At 39.2% G+C, this 26,222-nt stretch overlaps 1 protein-coding gene across 1 annotated transcript in view; it reads right to left on the bottom strand.

Annotated features, from left to right (window-relative positions):
* pcdh1a (protocadherin 1a) overlaps positions 1 to 26,222 on the bottom strand; it is a 170,058-nt gene that overhangs the window by 129,319 nt on the left and 14,517 nt on the right. The window contains exons 2-3 of the mRNA XM_015036385.1: positions 25,107 to 25,921; positions 20,504 to 22,690 (exon numbers count right to left, since the gene is read on the bottom strand). Of these exons, the coding sequence (XP_014891871.1) occupies positions 20,504 to 22,690; positions 25,107 to 25,901 (2,982 nt within the window). The 5' untranslated portion in view covers positions 25,902 to 25,921. The remainder of the gene's footprint in view (positions 1 to 20,503; positions 22,691 to 25,106; positions 25,922 to 26,222) is intronic.

Here is a 26,222-nt window from a genome sequence, read left to right as displayed (position 1 = left end):
TCAAAAATTCCCATTTTATTAAGGTACACTTTTTTTTTTTTTTTTTTTTTTTAAACATGAATCAGAACGAACATGAAATGGAAATATGGGGTAATACAAAACTACAAAAGAATAAAAAATGCATGAGATTTGAATTTTTATGTGTCTACTTCACGAATAATAATACTTTAACTCCAGAGACTACTTGAACGAGTATCTAATGGTTTAAGAGCATGGGAAGTAGGAAGGAATGAACTAGCAATGTGTTTTTGACCCAAAATCTTTTGTGAGCTTTATATCAGGTTTGTTTGGTTCCGTAAAAAAGCAGCACTGACTGGTGTTGGAATTACATTTTGATCATTGTTCACTGAATCTGCCTCAAGACGCAGAAAAAATACATAAAAGCTACTGAACAACAACAATAAAGGTTTATCTCTCAGATGCCTTGTGTAATAAAAACTGTTTGCAAGTGTCCCAGGGGTGAGATCTGGACTCCAGAAATATATCACGCTTAGGTCACTCTTTAGTTTAGTTCTTTTGTTTGTTTTTTGTTTTGTTTTTTGCAAAATCCTCAGTGCTAAATGTAGCCATATGGGGTGACTAAAGTATGAAGATTTTAATTTAAATATGTGCATTTCTTTTTATGAGTAAATATGGATTTTCATAAATATTTAAACGGTTATTTAAACTGGTTATCGCTTATAACCAGTCCAGTCTATGTTGTTGTGGAGTATGTGCAGGCCTTAACATACGGCATAAGCTTGAACATGCCTTTTTCCACAGTGAGAAATTGTAGTGGCAGCATTATGCTGTGGGTATGGTGTTGTTTTACAGGAACAGGAAAGCTGAGAAGTGGGGATGCAAACTTAGATGGAGCTACATACAAAAGATGGCAAAAATCCTGTGACCTGGTTCGAGATACCTTACAGCAAGTCTGCAACTCTAAACCACACAGAATTAGCTACAGTGGGATGGTCTAGATCAAAGCATAATCATACTTTAAAAACAGAAAATTGAGGGGGTGCTACAGCGGCACATGGGGTGAAGCACAACCTGATGACCCTGGCCACATATCTTCCCTCTCTCATTACCCACTTTCCTGTCTGACCATTCTCAAACAAAGTCCACAAGGGCCAATAAAACCTTTTTAAAAGCAGATCAGTCATAGTCCAGACCTAAATCCAATTAAGAATCTGTGAGAGGATGACACGGATGTTTAGAGATAATATCCATCTGATCTGCCATATCCAGGAGCTATTATTTTGGTTGTGCAAATATTTCATCCTCCAGACATGCAAACCTGGTAGAGAAACACCCAAAAACGACTCCCAGCTGCAATCGCAATTCCTATTAGTTTTTTTTTTTTTTTTTTTTTTTTTGAAAACCATCTATTATTTTAGTTCAACTTTACAATGTTTGGCGCTGGTCTATCACATAGAATAGAATGCTTAAGGGGTATAAATACTCTAGCACGGCACTGGATGTAGTAAAGCTGGGCTCTTTGAAGGGGAGAGGAGGGCACGGTTGGCAGCTTTACCCAGCTGCTAATCCAAACATGCCCCCAGAATACTTCACAGAGGGTCATGGAGCAGAAAAAACTACAACCGGATGACAGCAACAACTTGCTCCTTTTCACTTAATATTTCAAACTATTCTTTGGTCCAATTAAACAGCAGATGTACAAGTCATTAAAAGGTGCTTGTGAGAATTAATTTGCCGATAATGAGAATAAGTTAGCTGTTACCAAAGGCATTAAAAACACCAAAAAAAAATAAAAAAAAATCACATTAAATTAATTTTAGTTCAGGAATTAATTGTAGCTCCGCAAAAAGTTTGTTACAATGAGAAACGGCGAAACAATGCTAATTAAAATCTTTTCATTAGGCAGTGCCTGATGTAAAAAAAATAAATAAAATAAATAATTGGTTTGCAGATACATAGCACCGTGCCTTCAAATGCACACGTCCGCAACAGCTGAACAAATATTAAAATCTTCAAAGAGAACAGCCTGCTTGAAAGTATGTCAAAGTATCCCCGTTTTCACCGAGCGCCCCAGAAATAGCAGCCAAGTCGGTGATTCACCTTTGACATGATTTGGGATTTAAAATGGAAAAAAAAAAAAAAAAAATGTGTCTGCCTTTAGAAGATTTGGGTCAGGCTCATCAAACATAATAAGCGGCACACTAATCACATGAGAGGCAGCGTGCGGAAGCCTCACAGCTGTATGCAATTGTTCCAATCGAAAGAGGGTGAACGAGCTCCCATTAGCTGGAGAACATGTTCAAGCAGTTACAAAAGCCCCGGAGAAATCTCAGCTGGGATCTGTTTATGCTCAATAATGCTTATGCTAATTTATATTTGTTGCTGTACTTCGCGTCGTGGGATGGTTTTCTAAGCAGAAAGTGCAGCCATATAGCTGTACGGAGCAGCTGCCAACGTAAAACGTAGATCGATTTGAGGACGGGCGAATAAACAAACAAACAAACAAAAAAAATAATAATAATAATAAAAACGAGCATGCGGCATTGTGACGGGAAGCGACGCTTTTCGGGCGACCGTGTTTGACGGTGATCGAGTTTTGGAAGAAGCGCGTGGCTTTTTAATGACAAATCAAATGAGTTTCACATCATATGTAACTGTGCACCTTTGTGGCTGAGTCGTCTTAAAGGTGTCTGTGGGCGAGAGCGCTGCCCTAATGGATCTTAATGGGTTTTATGGTGCGCTGCGGGCTTCTAATGGGGTAGTGTGTCTGATGGGGATGCAGCCCTCACTCCGCCCCCACCCCGGGGACCTGTCTAGGTTCCTAATGTGACCTGAAGAGAATAATACATAATGTCCTGCTGTTTGCATAAGTAATTGCTAAAAAAAATATATATATATATATATATATATATATATATATATATATATATATATATATATATATAATAAAAAATAAAAATGAAAGTAACAATTTTTGGAAGGGTTGAGAAGTGGAGGGTGGGGGGTGAGGAGTGGAGTTAGAATATGTTTGAGTATAAAAGAAGCCCAGGAGTTAAACCAGTGGGGAAAGAAATGGCATATTATTGAGGGACACTTTGGTGCTAAGCTGCTTATTGATAAAAGCACTAATCTGCCTGGCAGAAGGTAAGGAGGCAGGGTGGTGTGGTGATATAATATCTTAGCTACACGCAATATCATCAGGAACCTGAGCCTCCACACAGCCTTGCCTAAAGGAGTTATTTTATTTCATTTTATTTTATTTTTGCATAAAAGGTGGAAAATGGCCGGCTTGCTGGAAGGGTCGAGCCTGAGGAAAAGAGTCGGAGCAGAAGACTGCGTAAACCGCCGGGTTTTCGTCGGACATTTCGTCAGACGTGATCAACAGGCAGAGACCATCGTCTCTTTAATATGCGTATGGATCACATGCATCGCTTTAATTATTTTCCTTCTACATGAAAGAGCAAGTCAGCGCGGCCGAGCCTTTTGACGACGTTAAGAGCGCTCATGGTCGGCAGCCCCTCGGCACACAGAATGAAGCGGTTTTCGTTTCTCTTGAAGAGTTTGGTCAAACCTCTCTTTTCTTGATCTAATATATCTGAATTCAGCCAGAAACTCACATTAATTTATGGGTAAACGCTTTTCAGTGTGTTGCAGAGAAACCATACGCTTTATATCCATCGACAAGTACCTCAGATAATTCTGACTGGATATTTGACCGCTCTTCCTCTACAACAGTAAAGCTCAGGATTTTGTTTGGCTTCCTGGTATGGACCAGACTTTCACACACAGTTCACAAACCTTCAGTAAAAAATGAAAATCATGTTTTTTTTATTTATTTATTTTCTCATTCCAAAACTACTGTTGACTATTTTGACCACAATGAAAAGAAGATTGTTTGTAGACGTTTAGGTGAGGCTTCCAGAACAATTCAGCAACTGCCAAGTTTGACAGTCAAAGCGTTATGCTGACAGTTTGTTTCTTTCCTAGTGCAACAATGGAGGACTACAGTGGACACCCACCTATTTGTAATTCAGTATTTGCAGATTTGCCAGCTTGTAGATCGTTCTGTGGAATGTGACTGAAAATGTTTGGCTGAAAATTTGCCTATTTGCAGTTTTTTTTTTTTTTTTTTTTCACAAAGCATATTTAAAATATTTTAACGAAAAATGCACGGTTGGGAAGCTGAAATACGTAGCTGCACTGCTTCTTGACACACTATTGGCTAGAGTTTGAAAAGTAGCCAATCAGGGCCATTTGTTCTCTTTGACACTGATTGGCTGGAGCCCCAAGAGTGGAGAGAAGGAAGGCAAACGATGTTAAGTCATAATCGGTGCTAAGACAGTTTCCACAGTGCATATTAATGCATCTAGATATATTTTGTTTTTAACTATTAAAATATGCAGTTACAGATCATTTAAGAGGTATCTTCAAGTATTTGCATATTTTAACTATTTGTAGGTGACTGTGGTTCCTAATAAATAGGGGTGGCCCACTGCTGTCTTGCTTCATAAACACTCAATAACTGTGTCCTTGCCAGATAATCATTAAATTCTATTTAGCAAGAAAGCATGCGGTTTCTATACAACTTGATAAAAGCTATTTAATCAAATTAAATACAGGGTATGTGTGTGTATGTGGTATTTGGGCTTCCTTGTGAACTAGATAAAATTCAACATTATTAAAAAAATTATAGGTTTAAAAAATAAAACCCATGAAAACATGTTTTGTTTTTGTTTTTTGCACAAAAAAACCCAATCAAATAAATCTTTAAAAGCTCTACATTATTGTCACATTTCTGCTCATCAGTAATTTATGTTAACTTCTAATGCAGACGACAAGCTCTTTTTATAACAAGTATTTTTAATGTTAATGTCCGTGATGTATATATGTGTGATTTTCATCAGCTGCGAGGTGAAGACATTTATCCGGGTGAGATGTCATTCCGCTGCTGAAATGTTAATCACGTTGTCGTGTTTCATCATTCCTCGGCTACGACTCCGGCAAATCCAGTTTAAACAACAGGCAAACTGGAAGTAACAAGTGTCACATCGTGTTAGCACACAACGCTGGCACATCCTCCAAATTCTTGTAAAAGCTTGCTTTAAAAAAAAAAAAAGAGAAAAAAAAAAACAGAATACAGAAAGAAAACCACCTTTCGCCCCGCCGCAGAGAGCAGTGTGATGGATTTTAGGTAGCGGCATAATAACTGCAAAAGAAAAGATTACCTATTTCACACGCTGAAAAGCTTAACACTCCTATTGAGTAAATGTTTGTTTTTATCCATTATCCACAACTGTCAGTTGTTTACCAAGGCCAGCTGATCCCGAAGGACCAACTCCGATCATTCAGTTTAAGAGTGAGGCACAAATGAAATCAATGGGTACGTCCAAGTCCAGCAGACCGCTCCTTCATTAGAGAGGCTTGTTGATAGAAGGCGTCCACATTTGTTCCATCTCCTTTCCTTTCTCTGTTTTGATCATTTCTCCGGCTAAAGGATTTCATCGGTAACATCTAGAATCAATGCCGAGGGTCTCGAGCTCTAATTCTTAAGGGCCGGTGTCCTTCAATCTTAAGATGTGTCCCCGATCTATCATGCCTGAAACAAATGGTTGAGTTAATTTGTCAGTATGTACAGCAAGGACGCCCTGATCTATGCCTTCTCTTTTAGCAAGTCATTATTTTGAACAATAATCTCATGGATAAACCAGGTTTCGATTTTAGGTCAACTACATAACTTAAACCGGAGATGCACTGATCAGACATCCAGTAACTAGTTCTGTTTTCCTTGAGGTCTGAAGACCGCAACTTTAGCTAATTTGTGTAAAAGGTTGTTTTTAACTTAACCACTAAAACGAAAAAATACTAACAATATAACTACAACCAGATATACTGATGGGTGTAGTTTTGAATCTAACAGAAATTAAAGGCATGACAAGTTTGTTTCCCATTGAAACGTCAAAGCTCGGTCCAACCTTTTCCCCAATTTTCAATGAGAAACTGTCAGAAACCTCAGAATTAACCATGTATGTATCAGGTTGCACTGAGAGCCACACTGTCTGGTGTAAAAGGCTGTTACTGAATGAAGAACACCGAGCTTGAACTGAAAAGAAAAATGCATTTTCTAAACCACTGCGTGGCACGTTTTCTGGGATTCTATGCTGTGAGAGAGTGCAAGAAGCTTTGCAGAAAACAGGAAGGCTAAACAAGCTCAATAAGTTTTTTTTTTTGTTTGTTTGTTTATTGTTTTGGTGCACATAATCACTTGGACTTTATATGCTTCTTTGCTAACAGAAAGCATATCTTAGCCAACTGCTCATGAACGATTGCAAAGAAACTTAGTGATCATTTTTAAAAAAAGACAATTTTATTTAGGATTTATTTGGAAATGTTTTAATTGCTCCCTCCACCCCTTGCCCACACACAGCATGATGCTGCATCCACTCCAAATGTCAATAATTAATACTGCACACAGCAGAGGCTAAAACTAAATACTTTGAATCCTTTTCCGATTCTTTATATTTCTATAACAGAAGATGCAAATTAACAATGCAGCTAATGGTCAAAAACAAACAAAAAAAAACAAAACAAAAAAAAAAAAAAACATAGAAGTCCATCTATTATTTTCATTAAGCTAAAATACACAACATAAAACAATATTTAGTGCTTTTAAAACTGACTCTTCAATTGTGATGCATTGTGATGCAGAAGAAAAATTTTGTCTAGTCAGGGTTTGAGATACACAAAATAAGCTAATTCTGATCACACACTGACTGCCACAAAAAAGGACTTGTTTTAAGCTCTTGTTTTAAGATGCAAATAAGCAGAAAGTATAGTTTATGTCTAACCATAAACACTAAAACACTGCTCTAATTTTCTCCTATTAAAAGAGTTTCCATGTAAAAAATTAATCATTTGTTTATTGTGTTGGAGATGCTGAGCAAGGCTGTGTGGGGAATGTTTATTAACAGAAACTGTAACCGGAGTTCCAACAATGTGGGGGGAAGCATTTCCTGCTTTTTCAAATTGGGTATTTTGTGCCCAAAATACCCAATTTGAACTTGTCATTACATCACATTATTTAAACATCCTTTTCATACAAACCTGCCAGCTGTCTGCATTAGAGGCACTCTCTATGTACACCAGGACTGTCTTACTTACGTCCTAATCCATGGATTCCAACTTTCAACCAACTAAACCCCGCAGTAAGCCAGGCATTCCGTTGGACTCGTTGTGTAAAGCCAGAATTATGAGCATTATTTAGATGAGCATCTTCCGCATTAAGTAGACTTACAGTCCAAATTAAAGAAACAGCCTCCCTCCAAGTTTTGACACTTGATTAGCCTTTAAATAATGAACACATCCTGGAACATGGCAATCTTTTAGGAGTGTACAAGGAACCGACAGCGACACACAGATCCTGCAGCCACTGCCAAGAACTTGTAATTGTGCTGAGTGTAGCAGGTGATGTATGCATACAGCGCTTCTGCATAAACCTTGATTATTGAGCCGTGCCATCTTTTATAATGTGCCGAGCCAGACTGCGACGTTGACATCCATCTCTGTCTACTGTATCTCAAGGTAACGCGCACACACACACACACACACACCTCCTCTATCCTGGCATGATAGCCTACTTCAAAGGATATCTGCAGATGTTATGTGAATAATATTGGCCTCTCTTTCCACCTGCTTGGCACAATTTTTAATAGCAGTGAACAGTTACAAGGATGAAGATACAAATGGGTGGAGTCCAAGGATGTAAGACAACATCCTTGCTATTTTTACCCACTGATATGATTACTTAACCAGCGAAAATACAGCAATCGTTCATATGATCAGTTTCGAGTGCCTGGAATGATCTTGGTGCTGTAATTTCACCGATGTGCCAATTTGGGAAAACGCCCCGCAAAATAGGAAAGATTTTAATTTATTTAGCAACCACTAAAGCTGAACGTTTCCTCCCACCTAACACGCTTTCACAGAAATTCAGCACCTATCGGTTTTTTGGATGAGATGTGGCTGTTTCAGTCCCGCTTCGGGTGCTGTGATGTTGACTGACTATTTCTGTCAGCAAGCTAAATAACTTAAAAGATGCCTTCTTGTCTGCTCTGGACTTACACAGGCTTGGCTGCGGGAAACACACAGCAGCAGATCCAGCTGGAAGGTCAAGGACGAACTTTGATTCGAAAGAAGACTTGAAGAAAGTGAGTCAGAAAATCTCCCGCAGGCAACCTAAATACAGTATATGCTGCATGCCGAATTACTGCATGACCTTAAGTGTGGCTTACTAACTTCGTTACAACTGCAGCTTTTCTATAGCTAATATCAAAACCCTAGAAAAATAAAAATCCCCAGAACGTACTGGTATGCCTGTCTCATGTTTTGACTTTGTTACACCCCTATCCTGGAAATTCAAATTAAATAAAAAGATTATTAGTAGTCGTAGTAGTAGTAGTTGTCACTATGTCGTGACAGTATGGTATGAAACAGATAATCTGTGAAAAAAAATCAAGCTCTTCTGCCTTGTCCCAGTGCTAACTAGAACAAACCAATCATAGCCAGAATGATAGTTTTACAGATGTCAATCAGGCCTGTGTAGCTGCTGCTCATTAAGACATGCTTAATTAGTAAACCGTGACTTTTTAATGTGTAAATAAGAGTTTCATGCATATCCAATTTCTTCTGGTCACTTCAAAATGGTCACTTCAAAAGAGTTTATCTTTGTAAGCCAGAAAAAAAAGACTGCAACTTGCCCGGTTATACAGTCAGCGTATAGCCGAGATGTTATAAGAAAGAATGTTATACCTATTTTCTTTTAAATTTGCACTTAGTGTGGAACATCATTTTCCAATGTAGAAAATATGTAATACTGTTTGGCTGCTTATCCAGCAGAAGCCCCAGGAAATGCCTGGCGTCATGAACTACTTAAAAATACCAGTACATTTTAAGGAAAAAGTTTGGCAGTCTTTGCCAAAAATCGATTGAAAATGTATCAACACTAATTTTTCAGAAGGATCACCTGAGAAAAATCAGCATTTTTTTCCATGGCCATCTCAGTTCAATTATCCTAAATATTGTAGAAAACCTGTGGGGTGAGCTAAAGAAAAGAAAGCAAAAGAGAGAACCCAGGACTCTGAATGATTGATTTAATCATGGTAAGAGGAACACATTCACCTCCCTATGCGCTACAAACTGATGAAATGTAAATAAACCTAGGAGTAGTCTTTAAAAAATAAAAATGATTGTTTGCACGATGCGTAATCGTTTCCTCACTGAGTTCAAACTAGGTTTTTCAGTGTGAGATTATACGACTGCGAGATTATTTTAAACTTCATCATTAAAGAAGCAAATAAATGCAGGGAGCACTGAGTGTTACAGAAAAATACTGCAGCAAAAAACATCCGAAATTCAGTTTAGATATGAATAACAGATATTTGAAAGTCTTAGATTGTTCCATTCTGTTATTTGCTTTTAAATGAAAACTCACCTGCACTGGATGGGCTTGGAAAAAAAAAAATACTAATTGCAGTCTTTCTATAAACCTTTTATTGGTATGAGCCGGCTTTTAGACCATTCATAACTGTCTGAAATGTTCTCGTTATGAAGAAACATGAAGTGTTTTTCTTATCACTTGTGCAATTTCTTGACAAATAAACAAAGAGAGGATTTTTTATTTATTTTTTTCCCCCGCTGTTAAATATCCGCAAATCATTTTTAGGACGCATGAAGAATGTTTCGGGGACGCCTTAATGTAATTACTGTCTGCCGGGGAAAGTTGCCAGTCGAGTCTTTGTGTTCACCCATCCTAAACAAAACAAAATTAAAAGCATACAATGTTTAAATGCAAAGGCTCTGGCACAAAATAATGAAAGAGCTCTGGGGTTCTTGGATTCACTGTTTTTTTTTTGTTTTTTTTTTTTAATGGGAAACAAAGTGAGACAGCAGCAAGGGAGCAGCTCAAACACTAACAACCCACAAGACCTGAGCAGCTCAGTGCTGCAACCGCGTTACGTTTAGCGTTTTCTGTTATCCAGCACATGACTTGGTGACTGACACGAAGCCCATTGTTGCACTGACAATTTGCATTGTTATCCATTTCTTTCTCCGGCTGTCTAGAGAATACTTGTTGCCGAGATCTTGTCAAAATTACACTGTATTCGACTCCCAAACGCATCTACATATTCGAGTCTTCAATCAACTCCTCAGCTGCACACGCAGATTTATGCAGCGTTTGTACCTCTTAGCTTTTCATTCATTTTGTCACGTTACAAAAACAAACTTCAACGTTTTTTTTTTTTTTTTTTATTGAGATGTCTTGCAAATAATAAGCGAGTGGAACGACAACGGTGGCGGGTTGTTATTATATTCAGTGTTGACATAATCTGACCGAAGCGTAGCATCTTCTTGCACAATTGCTTGTGTGTCACACGTGCCTTTAAACAGGATCTTCTTCTGTGACTTTGTTACGACGGCTTTTATCAGACCACTTTTTCATGCGAGGTAGATCTGAGCAGTTCACGACCAACAGCTGTGGCCTCAGCAGACTACTCACTACTCCTCAGATGACAGGAAAGGCCTTATTTAAAGGAAGACAGAAACTTATTGGAAGTTGCGTCGTACTGTCTCCATTTTCAAAATGACGAACTGAGAAATGTTGGATTTTAGACGCTGGATACTAAAATCCAACTTTTGGGGACTCGGAGTAAAGAGGGCTGACGTGAATAGAACGCTATTTTTTTTTTCTTTTGTTTTTATTTGCCAGCTACGATTACATCCACCCTTATTACGCAGCTGTCACTTTTCTTTCAGTTCGCCAATCACACACACACACACATACACACATAAGTATCTGTAAGTGTACTCATTTAAATCCCAGAGACACAAATTTAAGTTTGCGCTTGTACAATGTGAAGGGGTTCACGGCGTATCGGTACTCTTGCAAGGCATTACACAGGAATAAAATCCACTGAAGCAAGACTTTTTTGTCCTATTTATCTCCACAAAGTCCTTTTTTTTTTCTCGCTTTCTCTCTCTGCCGTTTGCCTGCCGTTGTTCGTCATTCCCCCTCTTGCCAAAGTCTGCCCCTCGCTGCATCTCACCTAACCCCATCACCTGTCTGCCGGGCCGATCCTCATCATCAATTAGTCCGAGCTTTTGTAGAGGGCAGCCCACTGCCAGGCTTTGTCGCTTTTCTGCGGGCCAGTCCTCTTGTTATATATTTGTCTGTGACAGTGCCTGCCCAGCATCTCTTTGGCTGACGCACCTGTTATCTATGTGTCAGCATCTCTCCTGACTGCCACTTTTTTGTTTGTTTTTTTTTTTTTTGGGGGGGGGGGTGCCAAGGGGCCTGTCTGTAGCCCCTGTCTTTGCTGTATTCCTGAAGTCCCCCCCATTTCTTTTTCTTCTTCTTTTTTTTTTTTTTTTTTAGGATTGTAAGACTGGAAATATTCCAACACGTCTTAACCCAAGCTTCTAGTGACAGTTACCTGCGAGCCTAAAGTGTGATTTGGACGTTACTAAAGGAGCAAGTGGAACCTGGTATTTATGGAAGCTCGTGGGAGGAAAGCGGGATGATGTAAGAGACGCCAAAAGGCAAACACGTCTCCTGTGTACATTATTTTAAACCTTCATGTTATGTGCTTTCTTCAGTAGTAGATACCAAGTAAAAAAAAAAAAAAATGACTCAGATCTATGAAGGGCTTTCTCCTTGAAATCTACTCATGCCATCTTTGGGACTGTGTTTGATCTAGCCGTGCCCTGCAGGCTGGATCAAAGAAAAGCACATATACTGCTCGTAACGCAGCGTTCCAGAATCCGTTTCAATGTCACAAACAAATGATCGCGAGTCCACGGTGTGTCTCTCCCGCCTCATATAAGACGGTATTTTAAATGCGCAGTCGTATCCATGCGCTTTTAGAGGAGGCTCGTTTTTCAAAAAAAAAAAAAAAAAAAAAAAAAACGTACTTTAAAAATACTGGCATACTTAGATCAGCTAACACCACCCAGAGGCAAATAAGTGCTTTATATACAAATTGGATGTAAGTGAGAATGTGAAAGCAAAAAAAAAAAAAAAAAAAAAATTATATGATTGCAATAATCATGAGTACTAATTATTTTCACAACGTATGCTCAGAACCTCGGCCAGGTACTGCCGGTGGTAAAATTCCATCATGCATTGATTTCTGATGTGGCAGTTAAAACTAAGACCTAACATTATATTTCTTCTAATGAAAGAGACTCTGAGTACACCACTGTGTCCTTCTACAGCAACGCATTTTCAATAAAATAATCGTTATGACAAATTATGACAAATACCACCTATTGCCATCATCTATAAATTTGTGCAAAGATAGATTAGATACAACTGCACATCGTCTGTGTATTTATGAAATATGTCAATCTTCGTTATTTCATCTGCTAGAAGGAACATATGGCACCGTAAAAGGGCAGAGTAGTAAGCGGTGGTATGGGAGGTTAGCTGTGGCTCTGCAGTTACCAAGCTCGGCCTTGTCTAAATAATAAGTAAATAATTAAAATACAATTAGCCATATAAATAATATATAATACAAACCTACATATTGATCCTTGGAATGGAGCGCACTTGGTAATCTAAAATGCATAGTGTGCACGTAAGCATTTGAGAAACAATGTAAAGATGTGAAATGGCAGCAGTATTGGAGGCTAAAACAATGCGGAGCTATTTTTCAGTCTAATGTAGTGCCAGCGCGATGCACTGAATCACTCTTTGCCACCAGTAAGCAAAACATGCAGCACAGACAGGGCAAATTACTCCAGCATTACCTCACTTTCATTCCAGCTTCCCCCTTTTTCTGGGTAATCAGCTCGGGCAAATATGTGCAGTGCAAAGAACTGTGAATGTGCGAGTGTCTGCATGCATATGCATAGCCTGCGTGTGCCTGTGTGTCTCATCTGAGGAAAAAATACCGGAAGGCAGAGCGGAAACAGAGATAGGGAAAGATCAGGCGAATAAGCCGGCTGCCCTCTGTGCTTACCTGCGAATGTGGATGACATATCGTCAATGACTTTCTGGGTTCCGCCGGTCTTGAGTGCAAGTTAGAGTGAATAATGTGTCACATTCTTGTAGAACAAGTGCAAATTTTGCCTCTGGCTTTGTCTGAAATACACCTCTGCTGACTTCAAACAGCTGTATTGAAGTAAATTGGGCTAATCCCAGCTCAAAGGGATGCCTAAAGTTCACAAAGTGTGGGCCCTGCTTAACAAAGAAGCAGGTTAATTAAGACTCACACTGACTCATTCTGCCCGACTCCTGGCTCAAAGAACCCACTGCACTGGCTTAAGGTAACCGCAAACAGGAATGGAAATGAACGAATAGCCCCGAGGAAGACCACACGTATTCATTGTGGATGAATAAAACATTTTTTGAATTGTGTGCCTGTTAGTGTGTGTGTGGATACGGAGAGACTTCGTTGCACATTTTTCACAGAGATGTGATTGCTGTGCGACGCACGAACTTTGGCGCTTCACACTTTTGTTCAAATGCAGAATTCTCATTAAGCGCGGTGTGAAATAAAAGGTGTCAGCTCTTGGACCCAAAAGGGCTAATTATCAGCTCTAATGGCTGGAGTCACCGGTTTCTTGAGCAACCATCATGCAATATCACACACCCAAAGGTGATGAGGGGTAAACAAGCACAATGCACATTTCTAAAGCCCTTTTTCTTGTGCCGATATCGCTATGCGCTATGATTTCTACATGTTATGAGTCGTGATGGTGTTTCATTTTTAAGCTGCTATCACTGCTGGATGCAAAGGGACACTAAATACTGTGAGTTAAACAAAGAAATACAAACATTGTGCTAATTAAGGACTTGGTGACATTTAAACTTATTTCGATTTTTTTTTAAGTTGTATGAAAATTCAATTTTATAGAGAGAGAGAAAGGGAGAGACAGAACAAGTGCTAACATGTGCAGTTTTATTACTATTTCAGGGAAATATGTGCAGTTACATGAGACAGTGTTGTGGTACTCGAAATTGGTCTTGGTCTCGGCATTTTCTTTCAAGACCAGTCGAGACCGCAACTGTGAAAATGCCACTAAACATGCAGCATACTGTCCAGTTTATTTGTTAACATCTTTGTATTCAGTGGATGCAAAATGCACTGATTAAAATCCAAGCAACTACGTGTTTCTCCTCTTGAACACAACACTGACATGAGATATTAGCAATAGTTTGCGAAAATTCTAAGTTTTAAGAACTTCAGTCAATATGTATTTGATCAGTGCACCATAACCCAGTACATATATTGTGTCTTTTATGCTTAAAATGTTCTGATTTGAAACAAAAAAGAGAGAAAAAAAAATCTCTATTCTTTTTTAAACAAAACAAATGTTTCAAGTATGAAACTCTTTTTTGTGCAGAATAATGTAAAATGCACATTCTGATGTCAGTAAATTGAGCGAAATATGGGCTTAGATGAAAGCCTGCAGGCAGTTCCTTTGCAGACATACACCTTGTTGTTTACTAACGTTATTTCTGAAACGGCTTACTTCAGCATGTTTTCTCTTACATAAGGAGGTCTTTGAATTGCAGTGATGGTTTAGTAAAAAAAATAAAATAAAATAAAATATTGGAGAGAGTTTGATGCTGTAACTGTCCAAAACCTTTGGCGTACTTGATTCCAGTAATTAGCCCGTGGCTCCACATGACAACTCCGCGAATCGAAAAGTCACATGTGATAGGTTGCTGTTGCTTGCTTATTGTAAACAAGGTACAATCATGTGCCATATTTAAGTAGCTGCTTTCACATTTTTGCTAATGTTCATCAGTTCAGAGGCTGCAAGCACAACATTTTCATGTGTTTTTTTTTGCTTTTGTACAGCTGTAATTTTTTTAGATTGCTCCAAATCTTTCTCACATTTTTGAAGTGGAGTTACATCGATTAACACAAGTTGTCAGTAGGAGCTGCCTAACGCAGCAGCTTGTAAGCTTGATATTTTAAGCAACTACTTTTTACCCAGTGATAGGTAAACATTTAGTCATAAGCGATGATTTATTTATGCAAATAAAGCATGATCTGGATATAGCGCAAAGTAATTTTTCAATCACGGTAATAAAGGGGTAAATATTACCTTCCTGAGTCAACTTTGATTAGCTACATGGAACACAAATTGCCATGTGTTATACATTTATCCGGCGCAGGATATTTCCCAACATAATTACTCCTTTGAAATCCACATTTTCTGAGATGTGAATGTCTGCCCAGGCTCAATAACAAAATTGTGACACACACCTGAGAGCGGTTCAACTTGCCAAGACCGCAAGGAAAATTCCCAGTGTCCCTGCTTTAATTACAATATTACCCAAACAGGTGCAGGCAAATGCGAAAGCAACCGTAAGGCCCTCTGCTGAGATTTAGGAAAGCTACAGCATTATTCTAAATGAGACTAGTCTATTTTTTTTCCCCATGATTTTCTAAGTGATTGTGGGTTTTCAAAGCATGTTTAATAGTTTAAATGCATATTTCTTAGTATTATTATAACTTTTTCAATGGTATGAAAAATGTCCCCCACACAGATATTTGTAGTAATATTTTGTTTTGTTTTTTATCATGCTCCATTTGCAAAGAGGCTTTAGCTCAGTAGGCAGAAAATGAGCTGTCCATGGTCCTGAATTGCATTGGTTCCAGACATATACTGTGCATGAAAGCCATTGATTACAGCTATGGTAAGAAAAAAAAATGTCTAGTCTGGTTTTATATTCTATTTCCTAGTTTGTTTATTTGCCCGATAATGTATTTATTGAAACAAATAATTCAAAGAAAATGTTTTTCGCTATTTATTTTACCATAATAAGACTGTAGGTGTACTGCACCCTGCAGTCTCATTTAGACAGAAGTATGACTTTTGCATAACACCATGCTACACTCCAGAAAACACATCTCAAGAAACCTTTTCCTAAGTGGGTTAATCTAAAGCAATTAGACGGTGGAAAATTTCTCCATGGAGTCTGACAAGATCAAATGTTTCAACATTGATGGCAGGACGACTTCCTAGTGTTCGGAAAGAAAACAAAGGATTGCTTTTGCACATATAGCTGGCACATGCTTTGATAGTACTGTGATCTAATTAGGACATCCAACACATCTGTTGGGGCTTTGGCACCCTCAGCAACCCTTTCTTGGCTATAAAGTATTTAAATATTCAGCCTCGGGCTGTTCTCGGAGCCAGTATTCAAAGGGGAGACGCAGCTCTTAAAATTTAGGAAATCCTCTGGGGAAAATAAAAAAACAAAAAAATAATAATAATAATACAAAAACAACAGTAGCATATTTTGCTTTACATAAGGAAGACTGCACATTTAAGTAAATGTGGATTTTTTTTCTTCTTTTTTTTTTTTTTTTTGGTATTCATATAAACTACCTGCAGCCTATTGTTTATATAACCACCACATATTAGTCAGGATAAACTATGGTATGCATGTTTTAATTTTAAAATATCTCATTATCGTGCAGGATGTGCATCATTACTGCTATACCTGGGACCTCGTTCAGACATTCTTAAGTAAGCCATTATAAACAATTGGCTTATTAAGTTAGTTGCTTAATAAGCCAGAATCATACTTTCTTGCCAAATAGTGCAGTGATCTTACAGAAAAGTGTAGTCTATAACCAGTGTTGTAAAGATATTCATTTAAATAAGCATGTTTATCAGTGGATTATTTTATTTTTTTTAATTTTCTGCTCTTTTTAAATGGCAGCCTAATTGGAGTAGAATAAAAGACTTAAACCAAAAGACTTTTAGGACAAATTTGTGCTTTCATTGTGGAAAGAGTTTTGACATTTCCCATTCAAGGCAAGACGTCTGTGTGCATTTTTGGCCAAGCGTAAGTGTAGGTTTGGCTGTTATGCACATGTTTTCAAACCCCCCTCTCACCCCCCCATTCCTCACCCTGTCATTTTAAACCTATGACAAACTAAAGGCTACAAACTTAATGATCAGACCTGACAGATTATGAAGAGTTGTTTCTTGCCCCAGTTTTGCTGATACAGTACAGAACCTGCTGCAGGCAGTAAGTGCACTTCTGACACATCATGCCCCGATCTGATGAAATTAAAATTTAACAATCTACATTTCTCCACCACAGTGTAAAAGTCACATTGTTTTTTTATGCCTGTTGTACCCACCGGAGGTGTCACAATGAGTTATAGGCTGATCTTGGATAGCCCTTTTTTTGGCCCTTAACTGATTAAATCAATATTTAAACGCTGCATTTTGTATTTACGGAAATTGTCGTTGTTGAATATTAAAATTTAGTTTGATCTAAAACATTTAAGTGTGACAGAAACGCGAAGACATAAAAAATCTGACTGGGAGCAGATATCTAATTTGTAGCACTCTACGTGAGACGATAGTGTTATAAAGTGGCAGATGTACTGCTATGATTTTTAGTTTTGCAGTGTTATCCACTAAATTAAGCAACGACCCCCATCTGCTTACCCTATTTGAATTTTTCTTTTTCTGTGCATGTCTTGGTTCCAAAACTGGAATGAATTCTTCTTTGTTAAATCAAGAGTGTCAAAAATAAACACACAGAGATCATTGGTCAATAGTAGAAAGTAAGTTGAATTGTGCAAAAGTGGACAAGTACCTATTACACTATCCGACATTTTTTTAATATACTCTGACATCAAACTTAAGCTAGAACTCCATTAAAATCAGTGAAGATTAATTTTGACCTGCTTTAAAGAATGCTCAATATTCAATCATATTCTAATAAAGACAACATGCACAAAGGTACACACAAATGTCCATGTCAAAAGCTTTTAGAAACCTGGTACGTAAACACAAATGCAACTATGAAACTGCACTCTGAGCTTCAGAGGAAGAACGAAAAGGATTTTCAGCTTCAAATGGATTTAGAGCTAATAAAGTTAAATTCAAATCCTTTTTGTGTTCATAATCTGCGAGCAAACAAGCAGTAATTTTTAGACATAATATCAAGAAATGAACTGTGCCTCAAACCCAGATGCCTGATCACATTTCAAATGAAAAGCCATTGTTGAGAGCAGCGCAGTTAATTAACGCAAGGGCACGACTCTACATCTGTCACATCACTTGGCAGCGACTTTAATTATATATTTTGGTCAATCTGTTCTTCCTGATGTGAGAGGGTACGCCATACACGAGACAACATCTGCTGAGGTATGTCACATGAGCTCCAGCATCTGCCTGTGTTTTTTTTTTTTTTTGCGCCGACTGTCAATCACTTGAGCCCCGTTCCTCATCCGTGTTTGTATTTATGAAGTTGAAAAACTTCATACGCGGCACTGTCAAGAGCTGAGAGCTTACAGCTGCGCCGCAGCCACAATTAGCGCTGCTCCGACTAAGCAGCGAGCCGACACACGCGCGAGCCATCGAGATTGGCACTACACACAAAAAACCCAGACACACCCTGTGGCTCGCAGTCATTTTGGTCCCTTATGCTGTCCGTCAAGCAGACAGTGGTGACTCTTCTCCAAACTGACTCCACCCACCAAAAAGGCTTGTGATCACCTAAACTGTCAGCAAGCATCTGCTGGAACCACCACCCAGTCAACTGGGAGGCTGGCACTGAAGACGTCTCCACAGAAAACGTGTCACCTACACATGTTCAGAACTCAGTGTCGCGTTTTCTCTCCTTCTATTTTTTGCTAATTTTCTTTTTCTTGTTTTTCTTTTTTTCTGTCTTTTTTTTTTTTTTTTCATGTGGCAAACATTATCTCCAAAGCCTCAGAGAGCGTCAAACTGTTTTGTACCTGTGACACTGCGACGTGGGAAGCGTCTTGAAAGCTTGTGTCATCTTGTGTTGGGTGGAAACAAATCAGTGTCAAACATTTTCAGATAATGGCCATCCTTAAAAAAAAAAAAGACACTGTGGGAACATGAATACGATACTGTTAGATCTGGTTGTCGTGTGATTCTTAAATATATTACTGGGTGTAGTTCAGAGATGTCAGTCATATTAGGTTGCTAATTACACTCCTTTTACAACTGTGGTTGTTTATGCAAAAAAAAAAAAAAAAGGCCCTATGCTATGCGCTCTTTTGAAGCAAGGCACCTTTGAAGAAATCTGATTTTTTTTGTTGTTTTCTTTTTATCATACTGCAGCAAAGTTCAGTGATTTATAAACTGAAAAAAAAAAAATTAAAAAATTAAAAAATTGGTGAGTTTCAAAAGCTCCAGTACGGTGTGTTAAATGGAAAGGATCAAGACATCTGAACATTTTACTGAATTATATACCCCCATTATACAATTTGAGGGTAATAGTTGCCTGCATAATCCCCATCACGCACTGCAAACTCACATGCACACACATGTACTCGACTGGTCCAACACACACCATTCACACAGTTGCAAATGACACAGAAACCTAAAGACACACTAGCTTTCCATCCCTAGACAGTACTTTTTTTTTTTTTTTTTTTACTGTTTGTAATCCCCTCTGAGTCTATTAATATTTTCTGTTACCATGGCAATTTGAGTCTTGCCAAATGTTGTCGAGATAAGAGGAGATAAGAGCATAAGGAGCTGGGAGATAAGAGCAAGTGACCTGTGGAGATTCAGAGCACTGGAGGTTGGGTGCAGGAGCGGAAGTAAGTAACAGGAAAAAATGGACCTCGCCTGCTCGACTCTGCTGCCAGTCTGATGGAAAAACTAAATATGACAGGCCTCTGCTGTCCTCTGGAGGTACAGTAAATGGACAAATAGTCTCCATCTCCTCTTTTGAACCCTCAAGGGAAAGCTACATGGGCGCATGTCCCTGCAGCTGATATCAAAGGAAACATTTTGACCGGCATGGGCACGCTGAACGGATATGGAGCCTCGGATGCAAAAAAAAAACTCAAATGAATGTACTGTGTATCCTCATAGAACTTATGCTAGCTTCTACATCAAAATAAGCAACAGCAGCATGTCTGTTTGGTCGGACCAATCCACCAAGTTTCGATTCAGCCACTTATTATCCTATCGCCAGTTCACCACAAGACTTGCTGGCATGCCTCAAATCCTTTCGTGTGTCCATGTTGCTGCTTCTAACATATCAACCTCGAGACACAATGTGCAGCTGCTGCCTTTTATATTACACTGATTAATATGTACAGTATTTAAGAGAAAACCAGTGGTGTTTACTTCCATCTATCTGTGGTCATAACATTATGCCTAATCAGTGTTGAAGCATTAGTCCTAAAACAAACCTCATTGCATTTATTCCACTGTCATGAGTAAGTTGGAACACCATTGATTTATCTACTCTAACTTGTGTTGTACATTAGCTCTCTCATCAAATTACAACACTGAGTAATACTGAGAAAAACTGGAGGAAATGACGAGAACAAATCAGAAGGATTGTTTGTTCTTTTACCATTTATAAAATGAATGATAGTAACAAAACATGCACCACTGACACCATAAACGTCTGTTAATATGCTACTTTCTTTTAAGTAAATCATAGTAATTGACAGGAGCTTACATCCATGCACAAATCATTCACTCCAATGGCCCACCACATTCCGGCTGACCTTACCTGTTTGTTGTTATACTTGGGCTGGCTGGTCTTGTAGCTGTAATCTGAGTACTGGTCTGAGCCGGTGGAGTTGTCATCTCCTCCCGTTCCAACGAAGGTGTTGGCTGCAGGGAGGTCCTGCACGGCCTGGTGCTTCTGAGAAGCTGAGGGCGATTGGGCTTGCAGCTGGATAGAAGGTAAGGGAGAGTTGGATCGGTAATGCCTACCGATGTCGGGGCTTCCCGGGGAATACGTTAAGGGCAGGTGTATGCGGGGACTGTCGTTTACTCCGTCGAGATTAAACTTTAGACTCTTTTGTAGGCTGACCTCCTCATCTTCCCCAAGAGGCTTTGGGGACTTCTGTGGCTTGCCTTTCCTCCCTCGTTTGCCTTTGGTGTTTTTTGGCGCTTGCTTGGGAGCATATAGGTCTTTTGTTTCTTTTTTACCCGCTTGATAGCCACTCTTTGTTTCCCTCTGGATGCGGTGGCGAATAAACACCACCACCAAGATCAGCATCACAACTCCCGCCACACCGGCAAGGCTTCCAAATAAAATGTTACTGCGATGGGCAGCGAAACCACTGTCTGGATCACCGGCAATGTCCCTGTCTAGTGGGGTGTAAAGACTGTGTCCAACTAAGGCTTCCACTAAGCTGACATTTGAAATGGTTTCATTGACATAGATGTGAACCAGGGCAGTAGCATGACGCGGAGGCTTTCCCCTGTCGCTCACACGTACTACTAAACGATGCAGGCCTCCATGTTTGCGGGTCATCTCCTTTGCCAGAGTGATCTCTCCAGTAGTGGGGGAGATGCGGAATAATTGGTAAGGATTTCCTCCAGCAATATTGAAGACTAACTCTGCGTTGGGCCCACTGTCCAGGTCTTCAGCCTCCACCACCTCAACATGGCTGTCTGGAGATGCGAGAGGTGATAAGCGCCTGAAGGAAGAGTTGGAGGGTTTAGTGATGACAGGGTCATTGTCATTTTCGTCCAGTACATTGATAGTGACACCAACATAGGAGGACTTGGGTGGTTCTCCCCCATCCACTGCCTTTAGACGGAAAGTATAGCTGCTTTCTTTTTCTCTGTCAAAAGAGATGCTTGAGAGAATTGTACCTGTTCCATTTTGAACTACAAACTTCCCTCCATCGGGTTCTACGGAGAGGTGAACTCGGGCATTCTCACCTTTGTCCATATCTTGGACTGTTACCATACCCACAGGACTTAGGGGAGGCATGTTTTCCAGTACTGAAAAGCTGTACCCACTAAGCATGAACTTTGGCTCATTGTCATTGCGGTCAAGAACTTTGACCACAACTGTCGCTGTTCCTTTGTGGACAGGTGAACCTTTGTCTGCAGCTGTGACCCGAAACTCATACCGCTCTTTATGTTCACGATCCAACGGGCTTCGAGCTCTTACTTCACCTGAGTTTGGGTCAATCTCAAACAAACCTTTGATGGTTGAATCTGCAACAATGTTGTACAGGAGTTGGGCGTTAGTGCCACTGTCGGCATCTGTCGCAGTGACATCCAAAATCCTCTCCCCCGGTTGGTTTTCTTCAGCAAAGTCAACCTCAAACAATGTTGGGGAAAATATCGGAGAGTTGTCGTTCACATCAGTCACCTGAACTTTTAGGGAGTTTGTACTGGACAGTGCTGGGTTTCCAGAGTCCACTGCGACAATTTCCACTCTGTAGTCCCTGACTCTTTCAAAGTCAAGTGGTGTGGTTGTCTGAAGAAAATATTTTCTTTTGTTGTCGGTGGGAGAGTCGCTGGCAGGACGGAGCTGAAAGGGAACATCTCCCGCTACCACGCACGTGACGACAGCGTTCTCTCCTTCATCTTTGTCAGACACTTGCACCAAAGCAACAGCTGTCCCCACTGGCATGTCCTCCGAAATATTGGCCACTCCGTCACTGTGAGTCACCAGACCAATTCCACGAATCTCCACAGCAGGAGCATTGTCATTTTGATCAGTCACTTCAATCGTTACAAACGTCTTAGAGCTCTTAGGCTGAGGGCCCTTATCCCTTGCCACCACATAGAAAGACAAGCTGCTGATTTCCTCCCTGTCCAGTGGTCCCTTCACATAGATAATGCCAGTAGACCGATCAATTCGTAAGAGTCTTGGTACTGGGTCCACTGCTTGGTGAATGGTGTATTCAATTTCTCCATTAGGGCCCATGTCAGAGTCATTTGCTTTGACCTATAATCAAAACGGAAGACAGTTAAAAGCCTGGACGACATGCATCAAATCGGGGTCAAATCTGAAAGGAAACAAGTGATGGATTTTTTTTTTTTCACTAAAAATGTATGATTACAAAACTGAATGAATAGATCAAGGTGAGCATGAAAACTACAAAATACATCGCATACATTTCTTTGTGGCCTTTGAACTTTGATATTGATTGTTGTGTCACTGCATCTATTTTGTGTCTTTATTTCTCCTTCCAGATTAATAGGAAAGCATATGGTATCATATTAATAAAACAATTTCTTTTATGATAGTCAGTAAAGATTTCACAGCAATATGTTCAGAGAAAGCTGCACAGAACATCTTACGCCTACATCAAGACACTGTATTGCTGTTATTTCAGGATATTTTTTTTAATAACAAAACAGCACTACAGCAAGCAATGAGCAGCTTAATTACCTATAAAACCATACTGTGCTAAAGTTGTATTGCATACTGTATAGTGGAATGAACAAAAGAGTTAAATGATGGTATACAAACTTATATAAGACTATAAGAAAAAGAGTCACAATTAATTCAGAGTGCATTTAAATAAAAAAAAAGTTAAAGAAATGCAAGGATTTGCAAAAAAAAACCAAAAAAAAACTCAGAAATCACACAATGGACATAGTAAAATGTTCAAATATTTAAACTAAAATATACATTATTTGAGGGTGAGAAAAAGTATTTTTGAAATTTGAAGTCAGTGACACATCTAAATACACAAATTTAGACTGTAACCCATTCCCCCCTTCATTTCAACATCTCCCATTAAAAGTTGAGGAATAAGGAAACTAGTTGCTAGAGATTTTAAAGGTGAATGACTTTTTTCTATTCTTTCCTTACGAAAGAATGGAGGAAAAAAGACGAGTGCCATAGCTAGAATATTATATCACTACAAAATTTGTCGTTCAGCAGCATTTTCCCATCTTTTCCTTAAGCAACCAATGCATCGCCGGAACCGTCGTATGTGACTGCCTTGATCTGGCTGGCTGTGTAAATGACTGTGTCTTCTAAGAAACATTGGACTCAAACCAAAGTAAGGCCTGCTGTCGGAGTAACTGGTGATTGCGCAGTGCCCACAAATTAGACTAGCCACCTGAAACTGGCTGCAGAACAAATCTGAGAATATATTCTCCGAGATGAGTCAGACCTCTGATTACACCAAAAGTAAAGCTCTATTTTAAATAACTTAAATGTTGTTTATTTTATGTTGCTTTCGTTGTTTTACTGTAATATGAAATGTTAACATTTACTGTTCGAAATACAAATTGTTCCAAAAGCTGAGACAATTACCAGATGCTATCAGTGCAAGCTGAAGACTGGTGAAGAGCAACTTTGCTCCTCTGTGAGCTTATTAGTGTGATTATTCTAATGTTTCTGTTTTGATTTCCTTTTTTTTTTTATTAGCACAAAAATATATGACTGCAAAGTCCTTAGAAACTGGTAAAGATGGTTTTTGTTTTCTTAGCTGCTAATGTTAAAGGCCTGTTACTAATGCTAAAACCCTGCCAAAGCTAAATCTACCATTAGTCTTGATTAGTTCAACTATTAGTTCAACGGTGTTACAACACTCATAGCATGCTGCCAGCACTCACATTAGTATTTTTTTAGCGGTGCATAAAGGTACACGCAAGATTTAGAGAATCACTTATTCAAAATGTTATTGATTTCTAATATAGTAAATAATGATTTTTTAAAAAGCTATTAGAGCTGGTGGCTTGAGCAGATACAAATATTTCTTTGCTAGTTTTAAAGCTGATTTGGTCTAATTCCCAAATGCCTAAATTACTATCAGCTTTAATTTGTTGGTGTATGTAATAACAGTAAAATGTATAATATCTTGATCCGTGCACCTATGGAAACAACTATAATTAAATGTAGCTGTTGTTCATTTGGGTATCTTGCTTCAGTCTATGCAATAGTGTTGAAATGAATGTAAAGCAAAAATGTATGGACAGCCTTATTATAGCTTTAAGAAACAACATATTTTCTATAAATTTAGACTTTAAATGAAAACAATTTGATCACAGCATTTACGTTTGATCAAAAGGTTTGTGTGAAATTAATTAAGTTATATAAAAATCTTATACTGACCCATTGCTACATAACACTTGCTTTTACAGCCTTATGTTGCCTCCCCCTTTTCTTTTGAAATTGCAGAATTTGCAAGTTTAAATACTTAACATGTTCAACATTTTCCACTGTGGTTAAAATGTGGGTCTACGAGATAAGAAAATTACTGCATTCAATTTTTATTCACATATTATACAATGTCCCTTTGTTGGAATGGAGACTGAAAATTATAGTGAGACAGATTCTGAAAACAAACTAAGACAGATACATTTTCAGCTATTTACATGTTCTTGTTATTTAAAGGCAATCTCACCTGTAACACGGAGTGCCCGACTGGACTGTTTTCTAAAACTTCTGCGTCATACGAGGCCTTTTCAAACTTGGGGGCGTTGTCGTTGGCGTCGGTAACAACCACTCTGAGCAGAGCACTGCTGTAGCGCTGAGGGTTCCCTCCGTCCACCGCCTTTATGGTGAGGTCATAAGAATCCTTTATCTCGCGGTCCAAATTGCCGAGGACGATGAGCTGTGGGAGTTTCCCTCCCCTGTCCTCCGCCACTTGTAAACCAAATAGAGTCGCTGCATCTGGGCCCGCAGTCAGCGCATAGTCAGCCACTCCATTCCTCTCAGAGTCCCTGTCAGTGGCTAGAGGTATGGGGAATAATGTCCCCATGATTGTGTTCTCAGGTACCGAGATGGTGAGCACAGAAGAGGGAAATTGCGGGGTGTTGTCATTGATGTCCTGTACTTCAATGCGTCCTTCAATAAGTCGTGGGCTCTGGTTTTGTATCAGGTCTGTTACCGATACTTCAAATTCCAAGTAGCACGGCTTGCCCTTGGCCAGGGACCGGCAGTCCCGGAGGGTCTCTCTGTCTATTGGAATCTCCGTAGTGAAAATGTCTCCTGTCTTCCCATCAACTCGGAGATAAGGGGCGCCCACCTCAAGCTTGTAGAGGTGACCTGAATCTGGCAGCCCCTGGTCCGCTGCCAGACTGCCTATGAGAGTGTTGGGGGGCTGCTCCTCCTGGACTCGGTAGAGGATACTGCCATCGACGGAGCCACCGTGCAGCACCACGACCCAAAACAGTACTACTCGTAAATTCAGTTCCATTAGGTCATCAGAAGATCTGCCTGTAGAAAGGAAGAGAAGAGAATTTGGGTCATGATGATGAGGATTTCTCTTAGAAACCCCACTTCAGCATTCTCCTCTAGCCGGTTTCCAAATGGAGCAAGTTTCACAGGAAATAATTACATATTTTATTTTAAAGTGAAATCATAGGGCACACATCAGCAGCTCTGGCACTCCAGAATTTAATATTTAGTCAGCAGGGAAAGGGAGAAAATCATTAGATTGTGATCTGGTTGCTGTACGCTTGTAAAGTTATGTATATATATATATATATATATATATATATATATATATATATATATA

The sequence above is a fragment of the Poecilia latipinna genome, unplaced genomic scaffold, assembly GCF_001443285.1.
Source record: "Poecilia latipinna isolate Pla-1442-1.1 unplaced genomic scaffold, P_latipinna-1.0 Scaffold366, whole genome shotgun sequence".
Classification (NCBI taxonomy): domain Eukaryota; kingdom Metazoa; phylum Chordata; class Actinopteri; order Cyprinodontiformes; family Poeciliidae; genus Poecilia; species Poecilia latipinna.
This window is presented reverse-complemented; position numbering and strand designations above follow the sequence as displayed.